The sequence below is a fragment of the Gouania willdenowi genome, chromosome 19 (assembly GCF_900634775.1).
Source record: "Gouania willdenowi chromosome 19, fGouWil2.1, whole genome shotgun sequence".
Taxonomy (NCBI): Eukaryota; Metazoa; Chordata; class Actinopteri; order Blenniiformes; family Gobiesocidae; genus Gouania; species Gouania willdenowi.
Window position 1 is genome coordinate 26,220,492 of NC_041062.1, and position 25,987 is coordinate 26,246,478.

Below are 25,987 nucleotides of genomic sequence, written 5' to 3' on the forward strand. Positions count from 1 at the left end.
TAGAGATGGATATAAGGATATGACGATGATCGATGTCGCTTCTGACTCACTGCTCCACTGATCTCCTTTCTCTCATGTTTTAAACATCAAAGTCTCGTGTAGTATTGATGTCAGGCCAGAATCAGCTGATCAAATGTGTAATTTACGCATCATGACTGATAGTGACATATGAGTGTGTGCGTGACACAGCTCTGCTCAGACCTACTGGATGATGGTCAGTAGGGTGGAGGGTGATTTGCTCCTTTCTTACTGCAGGGCGAGCCCAAACACCTTTGAGGAGTAAGTCAGTGTCCCGTCTATAGACACGCCCACTCACTCAAATCAGCCTGTTTGGTCAGAAAGTGACTTTTCAGAGGCTAAAACTCTGGAAAACAGGTGAGTTTGGAGAAATAAACCTCAAATACTATGTTTTTGGGATTCTCAGAACAAATGGGTGAAAAATAGCATAAGTGACCTTTAAATAACTTCACACGTCAAAATGTTGCTGAGTCACACATCGACACCTCTAGGTTGGTGATTGTACTTTAGCTCAGAGGGAAAAACAGAAACTAATGCTGGGGCATCATTGTCACATTTAGCTTTATAAAAACCACACAGGTTATAAACTAAAGTGTGACAAATATGTGTCAGCATATTTATATTTGCTGCAGAGGAAAACTATGGAGCATATTTTAAAAAACTAAAAATCTACTACAGCATTGGTTCCCAACCAGGGGTACGTATACCATTAGAGCAGGGCTGTCGAACTCATTTTACCTTCAGTGGGCCACAGATTTTAGGTGGGAAATTAGTCATTTTGTCATTATTATACCACAGTTTGCACTTCCATGTATGAATAAATGATAAAATATGACTGATAATATCAAAATGGATTCTGTAACCCAATTTATGTTTCATTTGGGGACATTGTGTGGAATAATTTGAAGAAAGCTTCAGGATTTAAGAAAAACTTTTTTTAACAATTGAAGATTAAAAATCACTGCCATCACGTGATATAAGATATATACTGTATATATGCATATATATGTATATGTGAGCCCTGCAAATATGGTGCAGTTATTTAATTTGTGTATTAATTTTTGAGACGGTTGAGTTAGTTTGTAATTTGCTCTAAAGGGCCGGATTTGGCCCCCGGGCCTTGAGTTTGACATGTTTGCATTAAGGGGTACTTGAACACATCACAGGGGGTTGCAAATAAAACATTTAACCAATTTAATTTCTAAAAATATAGGTTATAGTTTTCACATGAACACAGACCTTTTTTCTCTCATCCGTCGATAATAAATGAAGGCACAACTCTTTAAAATGCATTAAAAGGTGAAGTTTAAATTTTTTTATTTATGTCAGCAAAAAAAACATACTAACAACACTTAATTATCTAACTAATGAGACTAAAGGGTATGGAACACTAAACACGGCTCTCTATATGATATAAAATGATAAATAAGTGAATTTGTATTTGGCGTTTGGAAAAATTGGCAAAAATGAAAACCTGTTTCTGGATTTGTCGAAAAGTTATATAATGCAGGAAAAACAGAAGACTGACCTTGACCCTAAATATGACCTTAAGTGAAGGTCAAGGTCACACATTGAAAGGAAATGTTGTTCACTGGTACCAGTCTGAGCACTGGATCTCAATTTGTGGCCAAGTTTTTTTTGTGACGTCATGAACTTTGACCTCTACCACTCTTTTTACTGGTAGGTTGGACAACTTTGGTCCAATGAAATAAAATATTCTTCTTGAGATGAGCTTTTCATAAATGTAAGCATCAAACAATAAAAATTTGTAGAGATAAGGTCGACTACACATCCTTGACATTGTCCCTATAAGATGACATACGTCATTAATGCTGTATTAATAGTCTATAGGAAGAGCAAAATAATAAGACCTCCTACAATTACAATTAGGAAACTGTTACTATTTTTACACTATAAATTCAATAAATATTTTACACAAAGTTTTATATCGACAATTTATACATACACATCAAACATATTTACATATACAGTACATACATACACATGCATGACATGTACATAATAATTAAATAATACAAAATGTAGAGTGGCAATATTTAAATTCACAATATATATTTATTATGTTTATTGAGTAAGTATGAATTGATATTTTGATTATTTAATTATAATTTTTTTTTTTTTTTAATTATAAATTATTTATTTTTCCATTTCCAATAGTCTACAGTACCTATAAGTTTGAAAGTGTCCACATTTTGTGCGTTTCATAGCCCAAATTACTAAACAGCGCTATTTCCTGGAACAGCTGCACAGTCTTTTTTTTTTTCTTCTATCTCTCCGCTGTAAGGCAGAGGGAGGCCACGCCCCCTCCCAAAGGCACGTCGCTCTTCTGCCTCCGTTCTCATTGTGTAATTTTACGTGTTTGCACATGCGCAGTCAGGTCCCCAATATGACATCCATTTATGCGTAAAGGCAGCGTAGAGAGCTGCCTTTGCACGTAACTGTGCTATGCTAAATGCTATACGTAAGTTCACAGCACATTAGTGAATAGATGACACGTGACCGCTGCTGCTACGTTCTCTAGCTAGTGGGCGGGATAACACTACAGTCAGGATGACAGCGATAGAGATGATAGAGAAACTTTGTTTTGAGGAAAAACGACAGCTTTTAAAAGATGGAGACCAACACCTGAGATACCAGAGCTTCACTAAGGTAAAGTCAGAACATGTTTCATACTTTTCACAGTGAATGGAACAAAAGGAAGGATTGACTTTGTGGATGTTCCTCACTGAGGATGTTCTAAGTTGTCATTTTCTCCATGTTTCTGTGTTTCCAACACAAACAACAGATGTGCTGTCGTGTCATGAGATATATGTTGTTGGAGAGTATGGAGGCTATATTAAATAATGTTTATGTTTCTTTAATGGTGGTTATGATGTTGATTTTGTTAGATGATAAATACTTGTTCATGTGGATCTTATTGGTTTTTTCTTTCTTATTATGAATTTTATATTTTGATAAGCACATTGAGATGACTTTGTTGTAAATTGCTTTATACAAATAAAATTGATTTGAATTGAATTAACACTTGACAGCAGAAACATATGAAATTGTCATTGGTGGTCTCCATTTGCAACGTGCCTACCCAGCCCTAGTGGTCACGGCACGTCACTGATTATTGCTGTCCGAGGCAAATGTGTTGCTCTTTTTTCTTATACGTACTAATGATATGATTTAAAAAGCTTTTTAAACTGTTTTTTGTTGCTGCTTTGTTTTATTTCATTATTAAAGGTATTGTAGACAATGTTTAGCTTCTGGGTGGATCATCAAGACTTCAGGTCCTCCTAATTGTCAATCATGTTTACAAAAGGCCGTCGTATGTGCTCGTGCTCGTGTCCGGTGCGCACCGGGTCCTTTAAAAATGGATTTTCACTTCCTGGTGGCGAGTCTGACATAGTGGGAAAAGTGCAAATCTTCTTTTGTAAGGTAAGCTTGTATGACCGATGTCCACACCAACTTGTAAACAGAGCTGTGCACGAGGAAAACGGGGCTCGTGCACGCTCTCCCGCACACGTAGGCGTGTTGTGCACTTTTCAAAATGTGGAGAGGGCGTTTGTTTTTAAACATCGTCCACAATACCTTTAAGTTCAACATCAAAATTGCCAAAACATCAGAAATAGACGAGAAAAAGGCATAATTAAAACATCATAATATGTAACGTTGAGGATACGAAAGGTATCACAAAAAAAACTCAGTGATCTGCTCAGTAATCTACTGTGATCTGCTCAGTGATCTGCTCAGTGATCTACTGTGATCTACTCAGTAATCTACTGTGATCTGCTCAGTGATCTACTGTGATCTGCTCAGTGATCTGCTCAGTGATCTACTCAGTAATCTACCCAGTAATCTACCCAGTAATCTACCCAGTAATCTACTCAGTGATCTACTGTGATCTGCTCAGTGATCTGCTCAGTGATCTACTCAGTAATCTACCCAGTAATCTACTCAGTAATCTACTGTGATCTGCTCAGTAATCTACTCAGTAATCTACTCCACACCAGATTATATGTTTTTTGTTAGTTTTGTTTTTTCTATCATAGGTAGGAATTTATTTAACATTTGTTTTAAAACTTTAAATGTGGTTCAGTTTAATTAATTTGCATATCAGCATTTGTAATAAGTAAAAATGCGTGTGAAATATAAAAATGATTTAAATCCTATGTATCGTGCTTTTTAATTCCAACTTAACAATAGTGTGTAGATAAATGATGTACAGTAGTTTAATAATCCTCTAAGGTGGTCGTATGTGTTTGATCACGTTTAGCACTTTTCACATTTCTGCTCCTACATCAGATCAGGGTCTGGGGCCTTGTAGAGGTCCTTGAACCATAGCTTGGTCGTATTCTGTGATTGATGTGTAACATTTCTGCACATTGCACTGATCTGCAGCTAAAGCAACACTTTGGAGGCGTGAAGCAGGGGTGTCAAACTCATTCTCACTCAGGTTTGATCTCAAGTTGTTTGATTTTTGGGTGAGAAAAACAGCAATTTCATGATTATTGTGCCTAGTTTTCACTTCCACATATAAACGATATGTGTACGCTACGTTGGGCTGACATTTGTTAAGATTTCACTTGTTTTCTTCACTTCAAAATGTCTATGAGAAACATTGTGAGATTTGTTTGTGAGAAATGGCAGGATTTTAGAAAAATGTAGAAATGAATCAACATGTTGTGACTACAGTCATGTACGAGAACGTTGTGACGTCTGCACATATTGTAAAGTTTTATTTACTTTATGATTTTGGAGAAATTGATGTATATACTGCTTTACGTTCTCCTGTGGGCCGAATTAGATGCTCTAAAGCAGGGGTTCTCAACCATGGGGTCAGGACCCCATTTGGGGTCCCCAGATGCCTTTAAGAAACTAAGAATATTTTCTGTACAATTTCAGCCCATTTTTGCTTATTTTTTTCCTTTTTTCTGCAACTACACAAAACTAGACTTATTGTAACCTACAGTATTTTCAAGATTTTTCTTGCCATATTTTTGCCCTTTTAATGTATTTTTACTACATTACTCACATTTCTGACAACCCTTTCACCACTTTAACACCTAATGTCACATATGTTGACCTATTATTTTCACCATATTTCATGTTTCTTTGTGCCACTTTAACCACATTCACCATTTGTCATGCCCGTTATTTGCCAGTTTAAACTTATTATTCCAACCTTTCTGCCACTTTTAAGCCAATAATGTCATTTTGAACAACTTTTTTTCTGTTTTTGGCCACTTAATTTGCAGCTTTAAACCCATTTTATTAATGTTTTGGTTATTTTAAAGTTGTATTATTAGCATCACCGTCAACGTTTTTCATTGAGAACATTTAAAGATAAATGTACGTTTTGATATTGTGAATGTAACCAGGGTTGGGATCAATTACATTTTTCTGTTACATCTTAATTTTTCCATGTTCCAATTAGGATTACAGTGACTCACATTTTTTCCAATTACATTTAAAATTGCAATTATTATTTTTCCCCTGAAAGACAATTACAATTACCTTCTCATTTACTAAAGTTAAAATTTAATTTATCACAATTACCAAGTTAGGCTTCCTAATCAATGAATATATTGGTATTAATATTTATGGTGTGGATGTCTGAGAATTTTTCTGTCACTATACACATGAAATGTGTATATATATATAGATATATATACATAGTATTTTTTTAATGGTAAAAAGAAGTGACAGGTAGTGAGAAAAGTGTATATGAAACATATTTTAATAATTATTAATTACATATGTGTAAGGCATAGAACTGTAACATGGTTCACCAGGTTTGTGTTCAATTAAATTGTAAATGACAGTTTTTATAGAATTTCATAAGTCAATTACAATTACAAAGTCACATCAATTTACTATGATGACAACAGGAACAGATTTTTTACGACTACAGTTATAATTGACCCCAACCCTGAATTTAACCCTATTATTGCTTCACAATACATCACAGTGAATGTTGGGTGTGTGTATATATATATATATATTGTGTATATTCAGCATGTGAGTTAGAGTCTAATCAGAAATGACTTGGTTTTGTTTTCTAGGAGAACAGTGTTGGCCCGTGCGCTCCCAGAGTCACCATGGTAGGGATGATGTTCTGTGTTTATAAAACTGCCTCCAACCTCTTCAAACCTGTATTATTCACTCTGTCACCACTAGTGCTGTGTGTGTGTGTGTGTGTGTGTGTGTGTGTGTGTGTGTGTGTGTGTGTGTGTGTGTGTGTGTGCGTGTGCGTGTGCGTGTGCGTGTGCGTGTGCGTGTGCGTGTGCGTGTGCGTGTGTGTGTGTGTGTTTGCAGCGTTAGGGCTGGAACTGATCAGAAATGGAAACAACTGGTATTAATTGGGCTAAAGTTGCTTATTTGGATGAAAAGTATCAAAAAGAGGTTAATTAATGGGAAAAAATAAAAGTGTCACAAAACATTTGGAAAAATGGACAAAAATAAGAAAATAAAGGCATTTCTTGGTAAAGGAACCTAAAAGCTGAAAAAAGGGGCCACACATTGTGAAAAGGGGCAAAATGCATGAAATAAATTGTTAAAAAGTAGGTGTTAAAGGGTTAATTATGTTTTCTATCATCGATATTTAACCCTTTAACACCTACTGTGTCGCTGACGACATATTCTGGTACGAACACATTAAAATGATCGTTAAAACTCGCTCTATTGGAAAAACTGTTTCTGAAAGTGAACATGTTGCTCTTTACTGACAATCTTCAAACATTACGTTAATCACGTTCCATAATTTTAATCAATTATCCAATTTTCTTAGTTTTCTTCTCACAAAATCTCCAAAAATCTATTTAATTTTTGTGTATTTCTTCATTTTAAACTGATATTACATTTTAAACTGATATTATATTTTAAACTGATATTATATTTTAAACTGATATTATATTTTAAACTGATATTACACTGGTAGAACTTGTAATAAATTGTAACAAAACAAAGAAACATTCACACTGGCAGATTAATCTGCTTCATTCAATGCTTTTAATTCAGATTAATATATAGAATATAATCCCACACATATAGAATATAATCCCACACATATAGAATATAATCCCACACATATAGAATATAATCCCACACATATAGAATATAATCCCACACATATAGAATATAATCCCACATATAGAATATAATCCCACACATATAGAATATAATCCCACACATATAGAATATAATCCCACACATATAGAATATAATCCCACACATATAGAATATAATCCCACACATATAGAATATAATCACACACATATAGAATATAATCCCACACATATAGAATATAATCCCACACATATAGAATATAATCCCACACATATAGAATATAATCCCACACATATAAATGAACAAACATTTCCTTGGAATGAATTAATCATTGTAGAATTAAGTGCACATGTAGTAGTGTCTGGCCCCTCCCCTTTCTGTGCATGGAACAATTTAAATATTCACTCACACACTAAAGTTTCACCATCTTTTTAACTTGATAAATCTGCAATATTACAGTAGGCCCACGGTTCAATACATACTTCAGTTTGGTCACGATTCAGTTCTGATGTTACGAGATGTTAGAACAGGAATTCATTATTTTAAACCCTTTTATTTTTACTTTGAACCAAAACTAAATTCATACAAATTCCTGTGTATGGTGTATTTTATGTTGTAAAATAAAGTAAACTTAATAAAATACATATAATATGAAACAATAAGTGTTTAACCCTGACAGTCCATGATATACAAACTATAAGGAAATATTCATTCCTCAAGCTGTAGCTGCTCCTCACTGCTAACTATGCTAACTATGCTAACTATGCTAACCATGCTAAAAGCTAAGTATGTACTTTCAGCACATTGTGATGGGTTTATTCACTAACTTGGTGGACTTTTATAATCCCTGAGCGCTGACTCACAGGCACACTCAGGCACACATTCAAAGCCAATTTAGAGAGAAATACAATGGGCGGAGCCTATACACCTAGGGTGACCAGACGTCCCAATTTACCCGGTCCACTGCTGGTTTTCAGAGATACGTTCAGTGTGTCTGTCGATTTTTCCTAAAGCCATTGATTTGTCCTGGTTTTTCACAAAATCACACAAGTTTGCAACTCGATACTGATTGGTCGATGGCATTGCTAATATTACTCATTCATTTCCTCTCATGCCTAAAAACACGTTTTTTTTTTCTATTATTCAAAGCAATATTTGGTTAAATACATTTTTTACTGACATTTCCACTTTAAATTTGGTTCAGCCGTTGCAATAATAGATTTCATTCATTTGGAAGATATATTAAATGTCATTTATGTGACCTTTTTTATTATCAATAAAGCATGTGTAAATAATTTATTTTAAAATCTGTCGTCGTCTTTGGTTAAATTGCTGTCCCGGTTTTGAATTTTAAAAACCTACGCTAACCATGCTAACAGTGGTTCCCAAACTGGGGGAGGGGCCCAGTGGAGTCATGACATGGGGGTGTGAGGGGGAAAGCACATTATTAATAAAGAGCTTTATTACTGATCTAAAATGTCTGACAGCCAATTTTTGTTGTTTTTTTGAGATCTGAAAAATAGTCCAAATTAAAGTTTTTCAAATGAAAGGTCACTTATTTTTATTTTTTTTTTTACCCATTTTTAATTTTTTAATAGTTTTTTGCAATGGCAGGGGGACGGGCTAAACATGGGGGAGCGCAGCAGAAACAGTTTAAGAACCACTGGGTTAACATACAGTATGACCACATATGACCACATATGACCTCATATGACCTCATATGACAACATATGACCTCATATGAACACATTGCAGGAGATTCTTGGGAGACATATCAGTTTTAATATTGTTGCACAAAAACAACTATAATTCCTCCACCTTAGTGTTACACACTAATACACGTTATATCAGTGATGTAAAATATCATCACAGAATACTAATAAACACATGATTAGGTCACTAATAAAGCCTCTTACGAGATGAAACATTTCCATAAATAATAACAGCAACACTGGCTGCTTTTTTTTTTTTTTTTAGTAATAAATAGTTAAACTCTAGGGGTGAGCTAATGCATGAAAGCCCCCCAAAAAGAATTTGCTCATGCTAGCAGCACTAAAATCTAACATTTTCCTTCAATTATTTATTGAGAGTACCAAAATAACAGGTCACGACGTTCTCTGCAGGTTATTTGAGGCATCACTGACTCTCCTACTGGACAAAAAACATCTACTGGTTTTATACACACATACAGTAAATACATATACACATCATTCTAACTCTAATGCAGGGCTTCTCAACTTTGGGGTTGCGAGACACTTGAAGGGGGTCCCCAGATGCCTTCAAGAATTAAGCTAAGAATATTTTCTGAACAATTTGAGGTAATTTTTGCTTATTTTTACCCTTTTTCTGCAACTACAACAAACTCACTATATTTTAACCTATTTTCATCATTTTTTCTTGCCATATTTTTGCTCCTTTTAATGCATTTTTGCTACATTTCTGACACTTCTACGTCACATTTTAATTCCTTTTCTGCACTTTTTTTTCCACTTCCAAGACATGTTCAGCACTTATAAATCCTTTCCTCCTAATGTCACATATGTTGAGACATTATTGTCACTTTTAACCTCTTTCCACCATATTCTATGCTTATTTTTGCCAATTTAACCGTTTGTCCATTATTTTCTCTTTTTATTCACTCTAATTTGCAACTTTTAACCAATTTCTGTGGTTTTTAAAATCTCATTTCACCACATTTTCCACCATTTTTGGTCACTTTGAACCATTTTATTAGTGATTAAAACCATGATTTCCATCTTTAAGATGACTATAATAATAATAATAAACGTTCCTGGATAACAGTGGATATTATTCAGATGAATAAATAAATGTGGTTATCACAGATTCATAGAACAATAGACCATCATTTTACTGACTTTATGGATGGACCCCAACAATCTCTCCTTTATTCCCCCTTATAGATGGTCCTGTCTCCACATGACTGTTCTTCAATGTTCATGTCTGTGTTCAACCACCTTCAGCTACAGTGGGGGTCCCTGCTCTCTGGGACCTTTATTTTGGGGGTGGTGGGCTGTAAATGTTGAGAACCCAGGGACACCCACACCCCACATCGTTGTTAGAATATGATTCTTTCTGTTTTACACAAACTTTAATCCATGTCCTTTGTTCTGGTGATGTGTTAATCTGCTCCTACAGGGAATTATGCTGTTGTGCCATCAGTGCAAACTAAACTCAACTCAATGACGCTGTATATACAATATGAGTTTGGTGTCGCTCTATATTTGGTGCAGTTATGGCTTACTTTCTAATGTATTCTTTATCCAGTTCCATTGTTGTGCCTTAAAACCCAACTGCTCTCATTTCACCTTTCTCTTCTTACTAAATGTATGTGTATCTGTTTCTACTTGTGTTTCTTGTGTTTGTGTGGTAATCTGGACTAATGCTAACGCGCTAACCTTTGTTCCTACATGTGTGCATGCTCTTGAAGTGTGTGCGTCTCAGTGGAGAGGAGGGCTGGTTTATAAAGGCGCGGATAAAGGCAGTTTTGATGATGTTACTTCTTTTATTGTAAGGAGACATCAGAAAAATCTGTGCTTATCCGTGCTTACAATATACGGACCCTCCTCTTCCTCCTCCTCCTCTTCCTCGTCTTCCACCTTCTCTCGAAGGATGTCTGCTTTCCAACGGCCTGTGTGGAGAAGAAGAGGAATGGCTTCTGTTTCTTTTATTCTCAAAATGTGACGTGCAATGAAAATGTCATTTTTGTGAATTTGCCTTTGTTGTATTAGGAGAACTGATGGAATGATTATAAAGATCACATGTGTTGCTTCAATAAAAAAGGATTTCTCATGATTTTTCAATGCAAGGCAAGAGAAAGGCAAATCTATTTGTGTAGCACATTTCATACACAAGGCTTTACATGATCAAAAAGTGCAACAGAAAACATTCAACAGCTTAAAATCAATGAGAACATTAAATCATCAGTAAAATCAATTAAAATCATCAACAAACACATGACATCAACAACATGACATAACTTTGATTTAAAAATGTTCACATGTGATGCTGACTTCAGCTCTGCTACAGTTTGTTCCACTTCTTTGCAGCATAACAACTAAAAGCAGCATCACCATGGTTACTGTGAGCTCTGGGCTCCACTATCTGACCTGTGTCCATAGATCTCAGAGACCTGCTGGGTTCATATCTGACTAACATCTCACTGATGTATTCTGGACCAAACCCATTCACACATTTATAACCAGCAGCAGAACTTTACAGTCTCCTCTGAGGCTGACTGGGAGCCAGTGTAATGTGTTCTGACCTCTTTGTTCTGGTTCAGACCTGAGCTGCAGCGTTCTGAACCAGCTGTAGATGTTTGATGAAGACCATTACAATAGTCTAGTCTGCTGGAGATAAAAGCATGGACCAGTTTCTCCTGATCTTTCTGAGTCATTAAACCTTTCACTCTGGAGATGTTCTTTAGGTGGTAGAAGATGTTTTTGTGATAGATTTGATCTGATGCTGAATGTCAGATCTGAGTCAATCAGAACACCAAGGTTTTTGACTTGGTCTTTATCTTTTAAAGATCCAGACTCAGATACTTGCTGACAGCAGTCCTCTTTTCATTGTTACCAAAGACAATCACCTCCATCTTGTCATGGTTTAGTTGAAGGAAGTTTTCACTCATCCATCAGTTTACTTTTTCTAAACAGTCACACAACACCTCAATGGGACCATAGTCATCTGGGTTCAGTGATAGATATAGTTGTGTATCATCTGCGTAGCTCTGATAATCAACCTTACAGTTGTGTAAAATGTGTCCTAAAGGAAGCATATAAAGGCTAAACAGAAGAGGTCCAAGAACAGATCCCTGAGGAACCCCACAGGACATTGGTAATCTGTCAGATTCAAAGTTTACAATGTTTACAAAATAACTTTGATCCTCCAAGTAGAACTTAAACCATTACTTTAACATTTAGTCCAACCCATGTTTACAATCTATGTAACTAAATTGTATGATCTACAGTGTCAAATGCAGACTTAGATCCAATAGAATGAGAACAGATACTTTTCCTGAATCAGTGTTCAACCTTATGTCATTGATCACTTTGATCAGATCAGTTTCTGTGCTGTGATGAGAACCAAAACCTGACTGAAATTTATCAAATATTTTGTTGAATGTTAAGAATTGACTCAGTTGGTTGAAGACCACCTTCTCAATGATCTTGGCCATGAATGGAAGGTTCTGATTGGTCTATAGTTAGCCAGTATAGAGGCATCCAGTGTTCTCTTTTTTAACAGAGGTTTCACAGCAGCTACTTTCAGGGATTTTGGTACGGTGCCTGATTGGAATGATCAGTTAATTATCTGACACTAATCAGTGATAATTGACTTTACAACAGTTTTAAAGAAGTTTGAGGGTTTTGTGTCAAGGCAACACGTTGATGGATTCAGCTGCTGAACAGTCTTCTCTATTGTTTTTGGGTTCACTGTAATAAACTCTAACATTGTAGTTGACTCCTCCCTCAGTGGTTGAAGCTGTTCAAGCTTTTTGTTATTTTGCTGGTTTGTTCTGATGTTTGACCTTATTGATTGTATTTTTTCATTGAAATGTACAGAAAATTCATTGCATTTTCCAGCTGACAGTAATTCAGGGGCTATCTGATCTGGGGGGTTGTGAGCTTTTCAATTACAGAAAACAATGTGCGAGAGTTGTTGACATTTTTGGCAATAATTTCAGAAAAATATTGCTGTCTTGCTTTGAACAAGCCATCATTGAATTTTCGCAGACTTATTTTGCAAAGTTCTAGATGAATTTGGAGTTTTGTTGATCTCCATTTACGCTCAGCTCTTCTACAGTCAGATTTCAAATTCTGCATTATCTCAGTCCTCCTCCAAGGTGTTTTCTGTGTGTTTGGTTTTCTCTTAGTTTTGATTGGAGCCACCACATCTATGACATCACAGACTTTTGTATTAAACTTCTTATCTAACGTTAAGAAGAGCTCATTTTAAAGACTTTACTGGAGACACTGGTGGACTTTTTGGATGACATGTTATAGGAGTCACATTTTTATCTCTATAAAGCTTTTTGTTTTTCTTTAATTTAACAATACCTGTGTTACCTGTCACCACAGGAATTAAAGAAGCTGGATTAACTCCATAAGGCCCTGACTTTTTCTGGTTGTTCCTAAAAATAGAGCTATTGCAGTCTAGACCCAGCACACATCAGACCTGTGTTGCTCTAAGATGAACACATCTGGCCTGAGGAGAAGAGTGATCCTGGGCCTGGTATCGTCGAGGAGGAATGGGTGGTGCAGATTGGTTCTTTAGAGGAGATAAGATGGGACCATGGTGGGGTAAAGGGTGGGGTGTCAGTCTTGTGCCAGCCAGAACCAGCTCGTTCATCTGGGCAGTTAAGTCCAAGAAGGCAGGGGTAGGAGAGAAGCTGGATGAGGTGGAAGGAGGTGAATTTTGGGGTGAAGCAGGTGGGTCCTGAGATGTGGGGGTTGGGTTGACCTCTTCATTTTGGTGATTTTGAGTTTCATTTCATTTTGACTCCTTGTTCTTTCCGGTTGCTGTTTTTAGAAGCATCATTAAAGTGACTTTTCAGATGATAAAACTCTGGAAAACAGGCAAGTTTAGGAAAATAAACCTTAAAAGTCCTATATCATGCAAATGAGCTTGAGCTTTGAACTTTGTCACAATGTTAATTCCTTATCAAAAACACCCCCAAAGTATTATTGGGTTTCCTTTCTGCATCTCTGAGAAATCCTCAATACTCTGCTCTCTGATCTGTTTCTCTGTCCTATTCTGAAAAACAAGCGGTTCAAATTCTAGTGGTTGGAATGTATCTCTGGGAACACGTGACACACCATCCGTTAGTCTGTGACCATCACTTTACAGAAGAATGCTTGGTGAACCTTGGCCAGTTCCAAAGTGGATTGTCCAGTAAATTTTATTCCCACAATAAACCAAACTGATGGAGAGGCCACAGTCGTAAGTAAAATAAACCTCTAGCCAAATGTTAGCCATACTCACTTCTTTGTTTTTATATTTCAAATACATTCTCTGGAACTGTTTACAAAGTGTGGTGGGCGTGTCTGTTGGGGTTCTTAGAACAAATGGAGATGGGTGAAAAATAGCATCATAGAGGACCTGTAAATCATATCTCTGTGTCTGAGTCGACTATTGGCTCCTGCGTTCTGACTTCTTTCTCACTGAGCGTGAGTTCGTTCAGCTTCTGCTGGGACATGATCCATCATGGACTGAGAGCTGATGGATCTGATGCAGAAAGAAGGTTTTTTCCATCGTAGTGTGACTACAGCGGTAGAGCGTGGCTCATTATTCTCAGCCTTGTTACGGCTGGCTTTGTGCCAGCACACAGAGCTGTGATGGAGGATTAAAGCTGCTGAGTTAGACATATTTAGTTTTCATAGACATTGTCTCATTTGTTCTCCAAACAAACACAACATAAGGCAATATTTGCAACATTCTGTTTTCCACACATATTTTAACTGTTTTTTTTGTTTTTTTCTGGCATTGTTAAACTAGTTTTATACACTTCATTTTTTATTTTTTTATTTTTTGTGTATTTCCTTTGGATTTTCCTTCAACATGAATGTTGTCGTTGGTGGAATTATTTTTCCTTAAACTCTAAACTCTGAATCACAGCAGCTTCACTGTTATAAACAAGCAGTGGAAGCTAAAATTAGCATAGCTAAGAGACGGCTATAAATATAACTTTTAAGTATTTTCACCCGTGCTGCAACTGGGTCAGAGTTAAGCCCCCCCCCCCCCCCCCCCCCATTAACCCAGGGATGTGAAACTATTATAGCAGTTAACATTTAGCGATTAAATGTGAACAGTCTTTGTCAGTTGTTAAATGTCAAGCCCACAGTGGCTTTCCTTTCCAGAGGAGTGCAAGGACACACCGGTGGTGCAGGGTGTCAAACATTCACTTTTGTACCTGTCACATGCACGCTCACATGCGCACAGCACAGACTAATGTGCACTTTGCCCCGCCCTCCACCTCTGTAGGGCTAATGGGATGGTTCAGAGGTTCAGATGATGGGGTGGGAGGGGCCCACATCGCTGTTTCTCTCCTGCTTTTATCCTTTTTTATACTTTGTTCTTTCTTATCTGTGTTTGTGTCTCTGTGCCCCCCCCACCACCACCACCACCACCACCCCCTGTGTGTGGCTCACAGACATCAAGGCTTCAGGCTTTTCTTATTTAGGATGCGTCTGACTGTTTGGATCATCAGTGTTTTGAAGCCTGTCACACATGATTTTCACTGAATCTACTCATGGTTTGGTATTTTCACAGCGTGAAAAGCATAAAGTTAGTGCATGATTTAAAAACATCACCACCAAGAATTTGTGAATTTGCAACGTCAATTAAAAACATCTATTGAGACACAGTGTGAATGACAAATCATACAATTTTCAGAGTTGTATTGATGGAATGTGTTTGATTATTTGTATTAATGAACTACAGGGTGAGATTTGTGAAAAAAAAACAGAGAAAGTGATACTTTTAAAAAACATTTTATATATAAAATCTACACAACATAAAGCCAACAGTGTAGACTCTGTGAAAGCTGTTATTAGTTGAATAACCCTGTCCGCACTCCTCACAGCTTACATACTCGGGCGCACATTTCCCACAATCCTTAGCTGTTCTCTGTAGTCCTTGTACTCTTTCTGAGACGTGTTTTAGAGGTGTCGTACTTTCGTAGCTTGTCTCCATCGACACATGAAGAGCAGTGTTTTGTGTGACACCAGGTACGTGGTCGTAAAATCTGAGCTTTACATCAGTGTTCATTTCACTGACTAAATATTTTCATTATTTTTGTCACAAATATATTTTTGTGGATGAAAACAAAACAAAAACTAAAAAAGAAGTCATTGATTGAGACTAAAACTAAATTGATTGACATTATCGTCAACGAATAAAGGACGAGATGATGAAAATCCAATCAGAAGATGTGAGCGATGTATCCTGGAATCCATCCTAATCTCCTGGAAGTGCTCACGGTGTTTGAGTTCTGGTGGCTGAGCGGGGGCGGGACAAACACATGCAGAGTAACCAATCAAACAATGAGCAGATCTGACGACAATAGCGTGACAAGCGTAGCTGTTTTTCCCTAAACGGAGCCAGCAGATGAAAACATTGTGTCGTACGGTACAGACTTATGTTTTAAAGCGTCTTCTTGTTGTGGTTTCAACAATATATCTATGTGTTTGAGAACTGAGCAGAGCACGGCTGTGATGGTCTCCATGTTTGCTTTGATACTGCTGGATTTGATGTTTTTTCCTGTTCTGCTCTCATTGGTTTAGAGACGACCTCATCACCAGAAATGGTTCAGATATAGGACGTTTAATCTGAGACGTTACTTTGATATCTCTGTTTGTTTTGTATAAATTGAGTTGGAAATTAATACTTATTGTACATTTTTGTTTGCATTAATATGGAAGAGAGATGCCATTCAAACTTGATAGTGTGTTATTTAGTACTGCTTTTGTATTGAAATAAAGTTAAATTAGTGTTTTATATATTACATGTACACACATAAATTACAGTAGGTTTAGTTTGTTTTCCTATACTAGCAATAAAAAATTGTCTTGTAAATTTGTTTTTCATCAACCATAAAATATTTGGTATTTTAGTCGACTAAAATAAGACTAAAATGAAAATAATTCAGAGGACTAAATCTTGACTAAGAGTATAAAGAATTTTAGTCAAAAGACTAAAACTAAATTAAAATCTCTTGTCATAATAAGCACAGCTTTGCCGTTCATTGGCCTGGATTATTCCATGTGTCAGCCTTTAAATTAGGCTCCATAACGTAGGCAGTCGTAGGACGATTGTGGAAAGTCAGCTGAACCTGTGCCAAATAAAAAGAAATACAAACATAAAATATGAAATACCACAAAATGTGTTTTGTTTTGTTTTTGTGGTTAATCAGGTTAATATAGGTCAGAGTCACACTACACACACTACACTATACACCTGTGCATTATGCATTTCACAGCATGCCTGTCAAAATAAAAGTTTCTTTCAAAATAAAAAACAGGTCCGCGACCCTCTTTTGAATCCCGATGAATAAGGAAGACACCTTAAAACAGGAAGTCTACGTTACCATGGCAACCATAGTATTATTAATTCCATCACGTGCGAGTACGATCACTGTTTAATTTATAAATCATCAGAACAAACGCCACGTGTTGTTCCATCAGTAAGAGAGAGACAAAAATATCACAGAATAAAACATTTTTAAAGCATGTTTTTCTAACTAAATGATCCAATAATATCACGTGAACACAAACAACCAATTAACCTAAATGTTTAATAAAAGAATGATGAATCAGCGTTAAATAAACATGAACAATCATCAGTTACTGAGCATCAGTCTCTGAGTGACAGCTGTTAAATCTGACATGTTTCAGCACCAATGACATCATTTAGTCACTGAACTTTACCATCCATAACATCAGATCATAACTCCTCTAATGAATCAGCAGAACATGAAAATATAACGTGTGTTTACCTTTTATTCGTCAAAACATCCATGAAGAACTTCATATTCTCACAGCTTTTTTCCATATTTCCAGCCGAGGCCTGTCTTGTCTTTTATAAACCTAGAGCAGCAGATGAACTGATAGTTCTGTCTGTTAGAGGCAGGTTCTCCTGTGTTAGCATCATCGCTACAGGTGATGCTACTAGCTAAGCTAACTGCTACAGTGCTGCTGCTACTACTCCACAATTTCCACAGAAACAACTTTGACCTTCTTTACCTCAGGCTTCGTTTCACTTATTGGCTTAAAAAATCATCATTTTTAGTCATTTTCTACTGTTTTCTAAGCTGACAGAGAATCACTCTTTAGACGTAGCGTGTGGGCGTGGCTTGACTTTCCCCTTCCTTCCTCACTCACGCTGTGTCTACATTCAGTTTCCACTGATTTAAACTAAATAAATGACACAGCTGTCTAAATATAATAATTACAAATGTAATTAAACACCTAAAAGCAAATTTATTTATTTATTTATTTTTTTAATGAGGTGCTGGATCCAATCAAATAAGTGCCGGTCAAAATCTGGGAGGAGCCAAATGAAGCTCTGAGTACGATACCGTAATGACTCCATATTGGATGTAAAGAGCAACTTCTGAACTTTTAGAACCTGGTGGAAAATGTCAGAGCAAATATGATCAGAGTTAGTCATTTAAAGTAAAGTAGTGTGTTTTCCAGGTCTATAAAACATGTGGACATTTGTAAAATGTGAAACGTATGGTCACCCTGTAATACATGTCTTTGTGTCTGTCTGGAAAGGGGCGGGGCTACAGTTACAGGGAGAGATGGACGAGTTATTCTGACTAATTTCCGTAACAATAGACAGAACATTGGATCAAAATGCTGCGTTTTGCTTTAGTATTTATCAAACAATGAGAAGGAATTTCCTACAGTTGAGCTTCCTGTGAGTTCCAACTCCTGCATTTCCTTCATGACTCCTCCCCCCCACCTCAACAGAGCCTCTAGAGGTGTAAACACCAACATGTGTGAAGGTGTGGCCTCCATAGAACCATCAAACATCAGCTCAGTTATGTATTTATTTATTTGACATAGGACAGCAAACAGTGTCAACATAAATATGCTAGCGTTAGCGCAATAGCTCAAATATAATGTGATATAAAATACAGTTGAACAAAAACATTTAACATAAACATGACACAATGAGACAAATGTTAAACTGACTGACCACAGAAAACATGACAGCACATCTACTATTTACAGTTAATAGAGCCCAAGAATAAAGTACAGTATTATCTATGAGTGCATGTTTGCTTTGAATGTTTGGTAATTGTTTTCTGAAATTGTTTTCCATCATTTTGTTCCTCTGATAGAAACCATTTGGCTACATTTAGTCCTACACAGTTTCCTCTTAAGGCTCTGCTCCTTATTCCACTGTTTTACATATAAAATAATCAGTGACGTGCCGTGACCACTAGGGTTGGGTAGGCACGTTGCAAATGGAGACCACCAATGACAATTTCATATGTTTCTGCTGTCAAGTGTTAATTCAATTCAAATCAATTTTATTTGTATAAAGCAATTTCCAACAAAGTCATCTCAATGCACTTATCAAAATATAAAATTCATAATAAGAAAGAAAAAACCCAATAAGATCCACATGAACAAGTGTTTATCATCTAACAAAATCAACATCATAAACACCATTAAAGAAACATAAACATTATTTAATATAGCCTCCATACTCTCCAACAACATATATCTCATGACACGACAGCACATCTGTTGTTTGTGTTGGAAACACAGAAACATGGAGAAAATGACAACTTAGAACATCCTCAGTGAGGAACATCCACAAAGTCAATCCTTCCTTTTGTTCCATTCACTGTGAAAAGTATGAAACATGTTCTGACTTTACCTTAGTGAAGCTCTGGTAGCTCAGGTGTTGGTCTCCATCTTTTAAAAGCTGTCGTTTTTCCTCAAAACAAAGTTTCTCTATCATCTCTAGCGCTGTCATCCTGACTGTAGTGTTATCCCGCCCACTAGCTAGAGAACGTAGCAGCAGCGGTCACGTGTCATCTATTCACTAATGTGCTGTGAACTTACGTATAGCATTTAGCATAGCACAGTTACGTGCAAAGGCAGCTCTCTACGCTGCCTTTACGTGTAAATGGATGTCATATTGGGGACCTGACTGCGCATGTGCAAACACGTAAAATCGCGCAATGAGAACGGAGGCAGAAGAGCGACGTGCCTTTGGGAGGGGGCGTGGCCTCCCTCTGCCTTACAGCGGAGAGAAAAAAAAAAGAAAAAAAAAAGACTGTGCAGCTGTTCCAGGAAATAGCGCTGTTTAGTAATTTGGGCTATGAAACGCACAAAATGCGGACACTTTCAAACGTATAGGTACTGTAGGCTATTGGAAATGAAAAAATAAATAATTTATAATTAAAAAAAAATAATAATAATAATTATAATTAAATAATCAAAATATCAATTCACCCTTGGGTAGGCACTGCCTACCTTGCCTACCCTGACGGCACGTCACTGAAAATACAGTAGAACTTTAATCTCAGGGTATGGTGTGGGTGTGGACCCAAATGCAGAGGTAGAATTAGGCAGCAGGAAAGTTTAAAAGTCCATGTGTAATTACAAAATAACACAATCCAAGTAAAACCAGGGATCAAACACAGCACAACACGTGAAGGGTCAACAATACAATGATCCACAGTCATACTGTGTCCAAGCACTCAGCTAAATAGTGAGGGAAGCTTGATTGGGAACGGGCCACACCTGGGTGGAAACATGAGGGAGCTAATCAGTCACCAACCAAGCACACATACGTCACTGGGGGTGGAGCCACAAGCAGGAACACCTGAAACACAGACAAGAGTTAAACTAGAACACAGAATAAACAAAGACTAAAGACAAACAAAACAGAACCTGATTTTTAAAAATGAAGCATTCAGGAACAACAGTCCAATATGCTGTTCATAGTTAGAATATGACAGTATTGATATTGTAGAGGCTTCTTTTCAGTAGTTTTTAAAGTGTTGTTAAACAGAGACTGAAGAGTTCTCTCAGTGTCTGAGACCACGTTACATTATTTAACAATATTTTATAGGAATAAATAAAACCGTCACTGATTCTGTGGTTAGATGTTCCAAATTTATGTTTTTTACAAATTACATGATGAGTATTTGTTTGTAGTGTATTTTACAGCTGATTTAGGACCCGTTAGCATTAGAGATGCTAACAGAAAGCTAACACAAGAGGAAGTTTAACTTTTTATTAGGTTATTTATTTCAGGCTCAGTAATTGTGATTAATTGTATTTGAGCTTTAGTAATTCAAAATGTAATTGTATTTGACTTTCTGAGGATAAAAAAATAATTGTAATTTAATTGTAACTGAACAAAATGCTGGTCACACTATCATAATTTAATTGTCATTGAACATGGCTAATTGAAAATGTAATTGTAACGGAAAAATGTAATTGACAGCAACCCTGCTATACGTGCACCATACATGCACTATACTGTATGTGCATCATAGCAGCTTCCTCTTCAGTCTGTGCATGAGCATACAGAACTGTATCATCTGCATACTGTTGTACTTTTACATACATTTGACTAGTTGTTGACATGTTGTTGACTAATGTGAGCCTTGATGGACTCCAGCAGACTGTTGTCAGAGCTTCAAAGCTACATTTAGTGTTAAGTCATTTCAGTGGAAAGCTTCACATAAACACAGATGTGTAGTTGTGCAGCTTCTGCTCAAAACTAAAGTCAAATATCTCATTATCCACACATTCCTGTGAGGTCGTTACAGTATGTTTACACCAAACAACAAGCAAGGAGCTCCCTGAGCACCAAACCCAAAGTGTCGTGTGCACCCCTGGCTGTACGTTCATTATTAAACAGATGAATGTTTTTTGGGTCTGTATCACATAAACAATAGAGTGGATGGTGTTTTAAGGAGAAGGAGTTTAGTGATGATAAGCATGAGGCTGGAGGTCCAGAGAGGTTTGAAGGTTTGAAGGCTCTAACAGTTGTGGGACTTTTCCTTGAAAGCAGTTAATTGGTCCCCAGACAGTTGTGGGATCAGTGCACGCGGCTGTCCAGGCTCCTAATGAGCTCCAGCCTCATGGAGTGGTAGAGCTCCTCTAAACAGAGCCTCAGCACAAAGCAGCAGATTGAGACCAAACGAGGGCTAAAGTGTGTGGTATTGATCCACGTAAACTGTACAGAACTCATGTGCCTGGTTTTTAACAAGAACCAAGAAATGTGACTATTTAGTCGTGTTTTATCATTTTTACAGTAGTTTTAGGGCTGATTTTAAGATTTTATTGAATACTTTTAAGGCCCTAAATGGCCCCACAGAGCTTTTATTACCGTATACACCAGCACGTACCTTAAGATACTCAGGCTAAGGTCTGGAAACTAAAGGGGGCGGAGCCTTTTCAGTCCGAGCCCCAACACTCTAGAATGATCTGCCTAAGGAGATTAGGTCAGCTGACTCTGTGACAATATTGAAATCAATTCTTTAAACATACTTTTATCTGAGAGCCTTCATTTATTTTGATGTTTCTGTTTTAATTTCTGACCAAGACTCTATATCTTTTATTTTATAATGTGTAGCTGCCTTTGGAAAGCACTTTATAACGGGACGCATGATTAATGTGTTTGTTGTTTTTATTTTTTAATCACTTTTATATTTTTTTTGTTTGGTGCATTTTTCTGTTATGTATGTTTTTTGGAGTCATTATGTGTAATTGTGTATCTTTCGGTTCTGTTTGTGTGCATTTTTTTGAATAATTGTTATTGGTTGCCATTATACAGTGATTCTGGAGTAATTTTATGTACTTTTTGTATAAATATTGTTTAGTTTTTTGTTTTATTTTACTCATTTAGTATATTTTTAGTATAAATAAATACCGTGTGTGTTTGAGACGCTGACAACCAAACTACATAAACATTGTAGCGCCAATCAGAAAAACAACAAAACTGCGCAAAACAAAACGTAAAGCTCCAAACTACATGAGTGAGTGAGTAAATTAAAGTATTATCTATAGTCCAGCTGCCTTTTTAAAAAAAACAAAATTCATTGTTTACCTTTGAACCGCGTGGTCAGAGTTTAACTTCCATGTACGGCACCACAGAGAGTCTGTAGTTTACCAGATTGAACAGGTTGAGTTCAATACCGACTCTAGTGAAACAGTGCGTTAGTGAACAATTACAGTGATATGGTTTATACAATGGGAAACTTGTCTGTAAACGACTCACCAGTGGCTGATGGTTTAAATCATCTATTCAGAGAGCTCCGTGTTTGTAAGACACGATGACAGCATGGCAGGCACAGAGATGTAGACGGAAAAGGAAGTGGACTCTGTGACCCTCGACTTACAGGAAGGGTCATTTTTAAATAACCATGAAATATTGACTTAAATACCTTTTTTATCAGCACAAAAACGTTTTTAATATTTACTTTTTTTTTTAACCCAAACAAACTGCAACACAGTGACGTCATGGAACCGGAAGTAGCACGCTCAATACCGCGCTCTTACCGGGGGAGCCGTAATCTTAAAATTAATGTTTTGAACATTTTGCGACACCAAATGACTCTAAAATAACAGATACACACACTTGGGGTATTTGGAACCCGTTGACTAAGTTTCAGGTCGAACTTGTACCACATCGGGGAGATATTTGCTCCACACACACTCACACACACACACACACACACACACACACACACACACACACATTGATCATAGATAGATATTATTTGAATAATATTCAGTTTCATACATGTTGCATTTTTCTGTTCTAAGAGAAGCTACATGTAGCTAATCACAGTATCTACAGTTATGTACATTTTGTTTGTTTGTTGAAATTAACAGAAAACTCTCTTGTTACCCAGGGACCCTGAACGCATCTCAGGGAACACGTTAATGTAAAATACCATAACTCAGCTAATATTTGATCTATCGGAGAAATTCCACCAGTTTCTGAAAGCAAAGCTAAGGAGTTACTCTTCACAGTCAGTATCATGTCATTACAGTAGTTTTAAACACAAGTGACAGAATCATTAAAGATGCAACTTTGTTTTGATGAAATCATCACACACGAGGAACAGAGAGATTAAAGATGGATTGAAAGAGACCAAATATTGGTGGATTAATTACTAAATATCATCATGAAGATCCTCCTGATGATAACACCTCCATGGAGGTTCAGAGGGATCAGAAAATGAAGGAACCACAAAGAGAGACTTAGAATATATAATTAGTTAAAGTAAAATTTCATCAATCTGGTCGAGACCTCATCACCTCCCGTCTCCATGACAACAGACAGAATAAAGCTCAGAGTCATCATGGGGTCATGGATGGACACTTTCACTTACAGTATTTAATGTTCTGTTTATTATCATTTCTATAAGATGAAATGTTTCTCATTAAGAACGTTTCCATAAATGTGATTGACTTCAGTCATTTTTTTAAGTCTTTGTTATAAAAAGAGAAATTGATTTTCAAACCTTTTGGACCATAACAACTGACACTGTTAATAGGAAGTGTGGTCCGTTAAAGGCACGCTGTGTAACTTTTGGCCACTAGGGGCGCTAGACCTGCATTTTCACAACAAGCGCCCCCTAGTGGCCACAAGCACTGTTGTAGAAATCATCAGTCAGTCAGTGGGGCCAGAACCCAGTAGTTGACCTGGAACTTTGGGATAAGGATAAAGATGTGGGGCTGGGGTGTGACGTGGGGCTGGAGGAGCAGTCGCTGTCCTCTCAGCGCTGTCGGTGGCCTGGTCCTTGGCCCTCCTCCCCCTACTCCCTGGCATTGTGGCTGTCATCGGCCCCCTTTCACCAGGGGTCGGGATGGACGAGGGACGGGTGACCCGGCGTGTGCGGGGCGGTGTCCGGTGCCGGGCGAAAGACGGGTTGGTGGCGGCATCCAGGTCTTTTTAGCCATGACCAGGAGTCGATCAGGTGTAAAAATAGTAGCTGAAGCCTTTTAGCTTAACTCCATCAGTATATCAGAGCCTGTGGTCATGTGACTGCCGTAAAGTCATACGTTCTCCAGGCATTCAGGTCACATGACCTGGTGAAAGACGGTCCGTCTCCTCCAAACTTACATAGGCGGTGTTTGAAGAGGGGAGTCAGAGCATTGATACTGTCAGTGTGTGTGTGTGTGTGTGTGTGTGTGTGTGTGTGTGTGTGTGTATCATTAAACATCCTGATTATATCTTCATGGCTACTTTGGGATTTTCTGGATCCAGGACGCGTTCTTCCTCAATTAGGTCCTCATTATCACATGGTCGTTAAAACAAAGGAACTCCTGATATGAAAACATAAATCATCATCATACACACAATACTACAGGTGTGTGTGTGACCACAATCAGTTTTATAACAAGCTTTTTTTATTCTTTATATTTCTAACATTTGCGACTCTGCTTGATATTTTCTTTTTTCCCCTTTACATTATGTGGTTTAACTAAAAATATATAATGTAAATATATTTTTGTACTTCTGAAATGTTAAGGTGTTATATTTTATTATGCAGAAGGCATCCTAACTATTGTTGTTAAATATATATTTATTCATTTTTAAATGTATTTTCATTGTTTATTTGAAGATTAACCAAACAATTTTCTACTTCAGAACTTTTTAAAAATGTTTTATTTGTATTGATTATTATTTTATGTATTAATGACCTATATACTGTATTTCTAGCTTAGATTATTTTTCTATGAAATCTTTTCCAGGACATTGTTTATCCTACAACATGTCTATTCTATTATTTACTCAGACGTGTTCAATATACAGTATTAGTATAAGTACTGTCCACATACAGTACTGGTATAGGTATCTGGTCCGACACTAAGGGTGTGTAACATTGACAAACTGTATTTCATGTGTTTATTTATAATGTAGTTTGGTTGTGAGAATGCTTCGTCAGCTACTTTGTACGTTCAATTGTACAATTTGTTTATTATAAAAATGTTGGAGGAATAAAAGTTATTATGTTGGTTTGAAAAAGGAGCAGAAAAATATATGTACAGCTGTGGATAAATGTATTTTTATTATTAAAAACAACTGGAACAAAGTATGAAATCCCAGCTGTGGTAATGGTTAAAGTATTTTATCACGTGACCAACGTGTGTTAGTGACCTTATATACGTTACCTTTATACGCTTCATATACAGTATCTATACATGTACACACTGCACCAGCAGCTGGAAATATGTTGCATTGAAATAGATTAACAGAAAGACCTAAACTGGATCATCCATAAAGTCAGCAAAATGAATTATTATTAATCATTGTTAATTTAACAAATAAGATTCAATGATTTAACAGTATAATAAATGTATTAAATAGGTTAACGGAATTATGAATTAAA

The 25,987-nt window shown here is 36.7% G+C and overlaps 1 protein-coding gene across 5 annotated transcripts in view; it reads left to right on the top strand.

The window, feature by feature from the left end:
- LOC114481966 (shisa family member 6) overlaps window positions 1-25,987 on the top strand; it is a 130,216-nt gene that overhangs the window by 77,721 nt on the left and 26,508 nt on the right. For 3 of the 5 annotated variants that reach the window (XM_028477073.1, XM_028477072.1, XM_028477077.1), the window contains exon 5: window positions 6,090-6,128. The exons of the other annotated variants lie outside the window; for them this stretch is intronic. In XM_028477073.1, coding sequence (XP_028332874.1) covers window positions 6,090-6,128 — 39 coding nt within the window. The remainder of the gene's footprint in view (window positions 1-6,089; window positions 6,129-25,987) is intronic. 5 annotated transcript variants of the gene reach the window in all.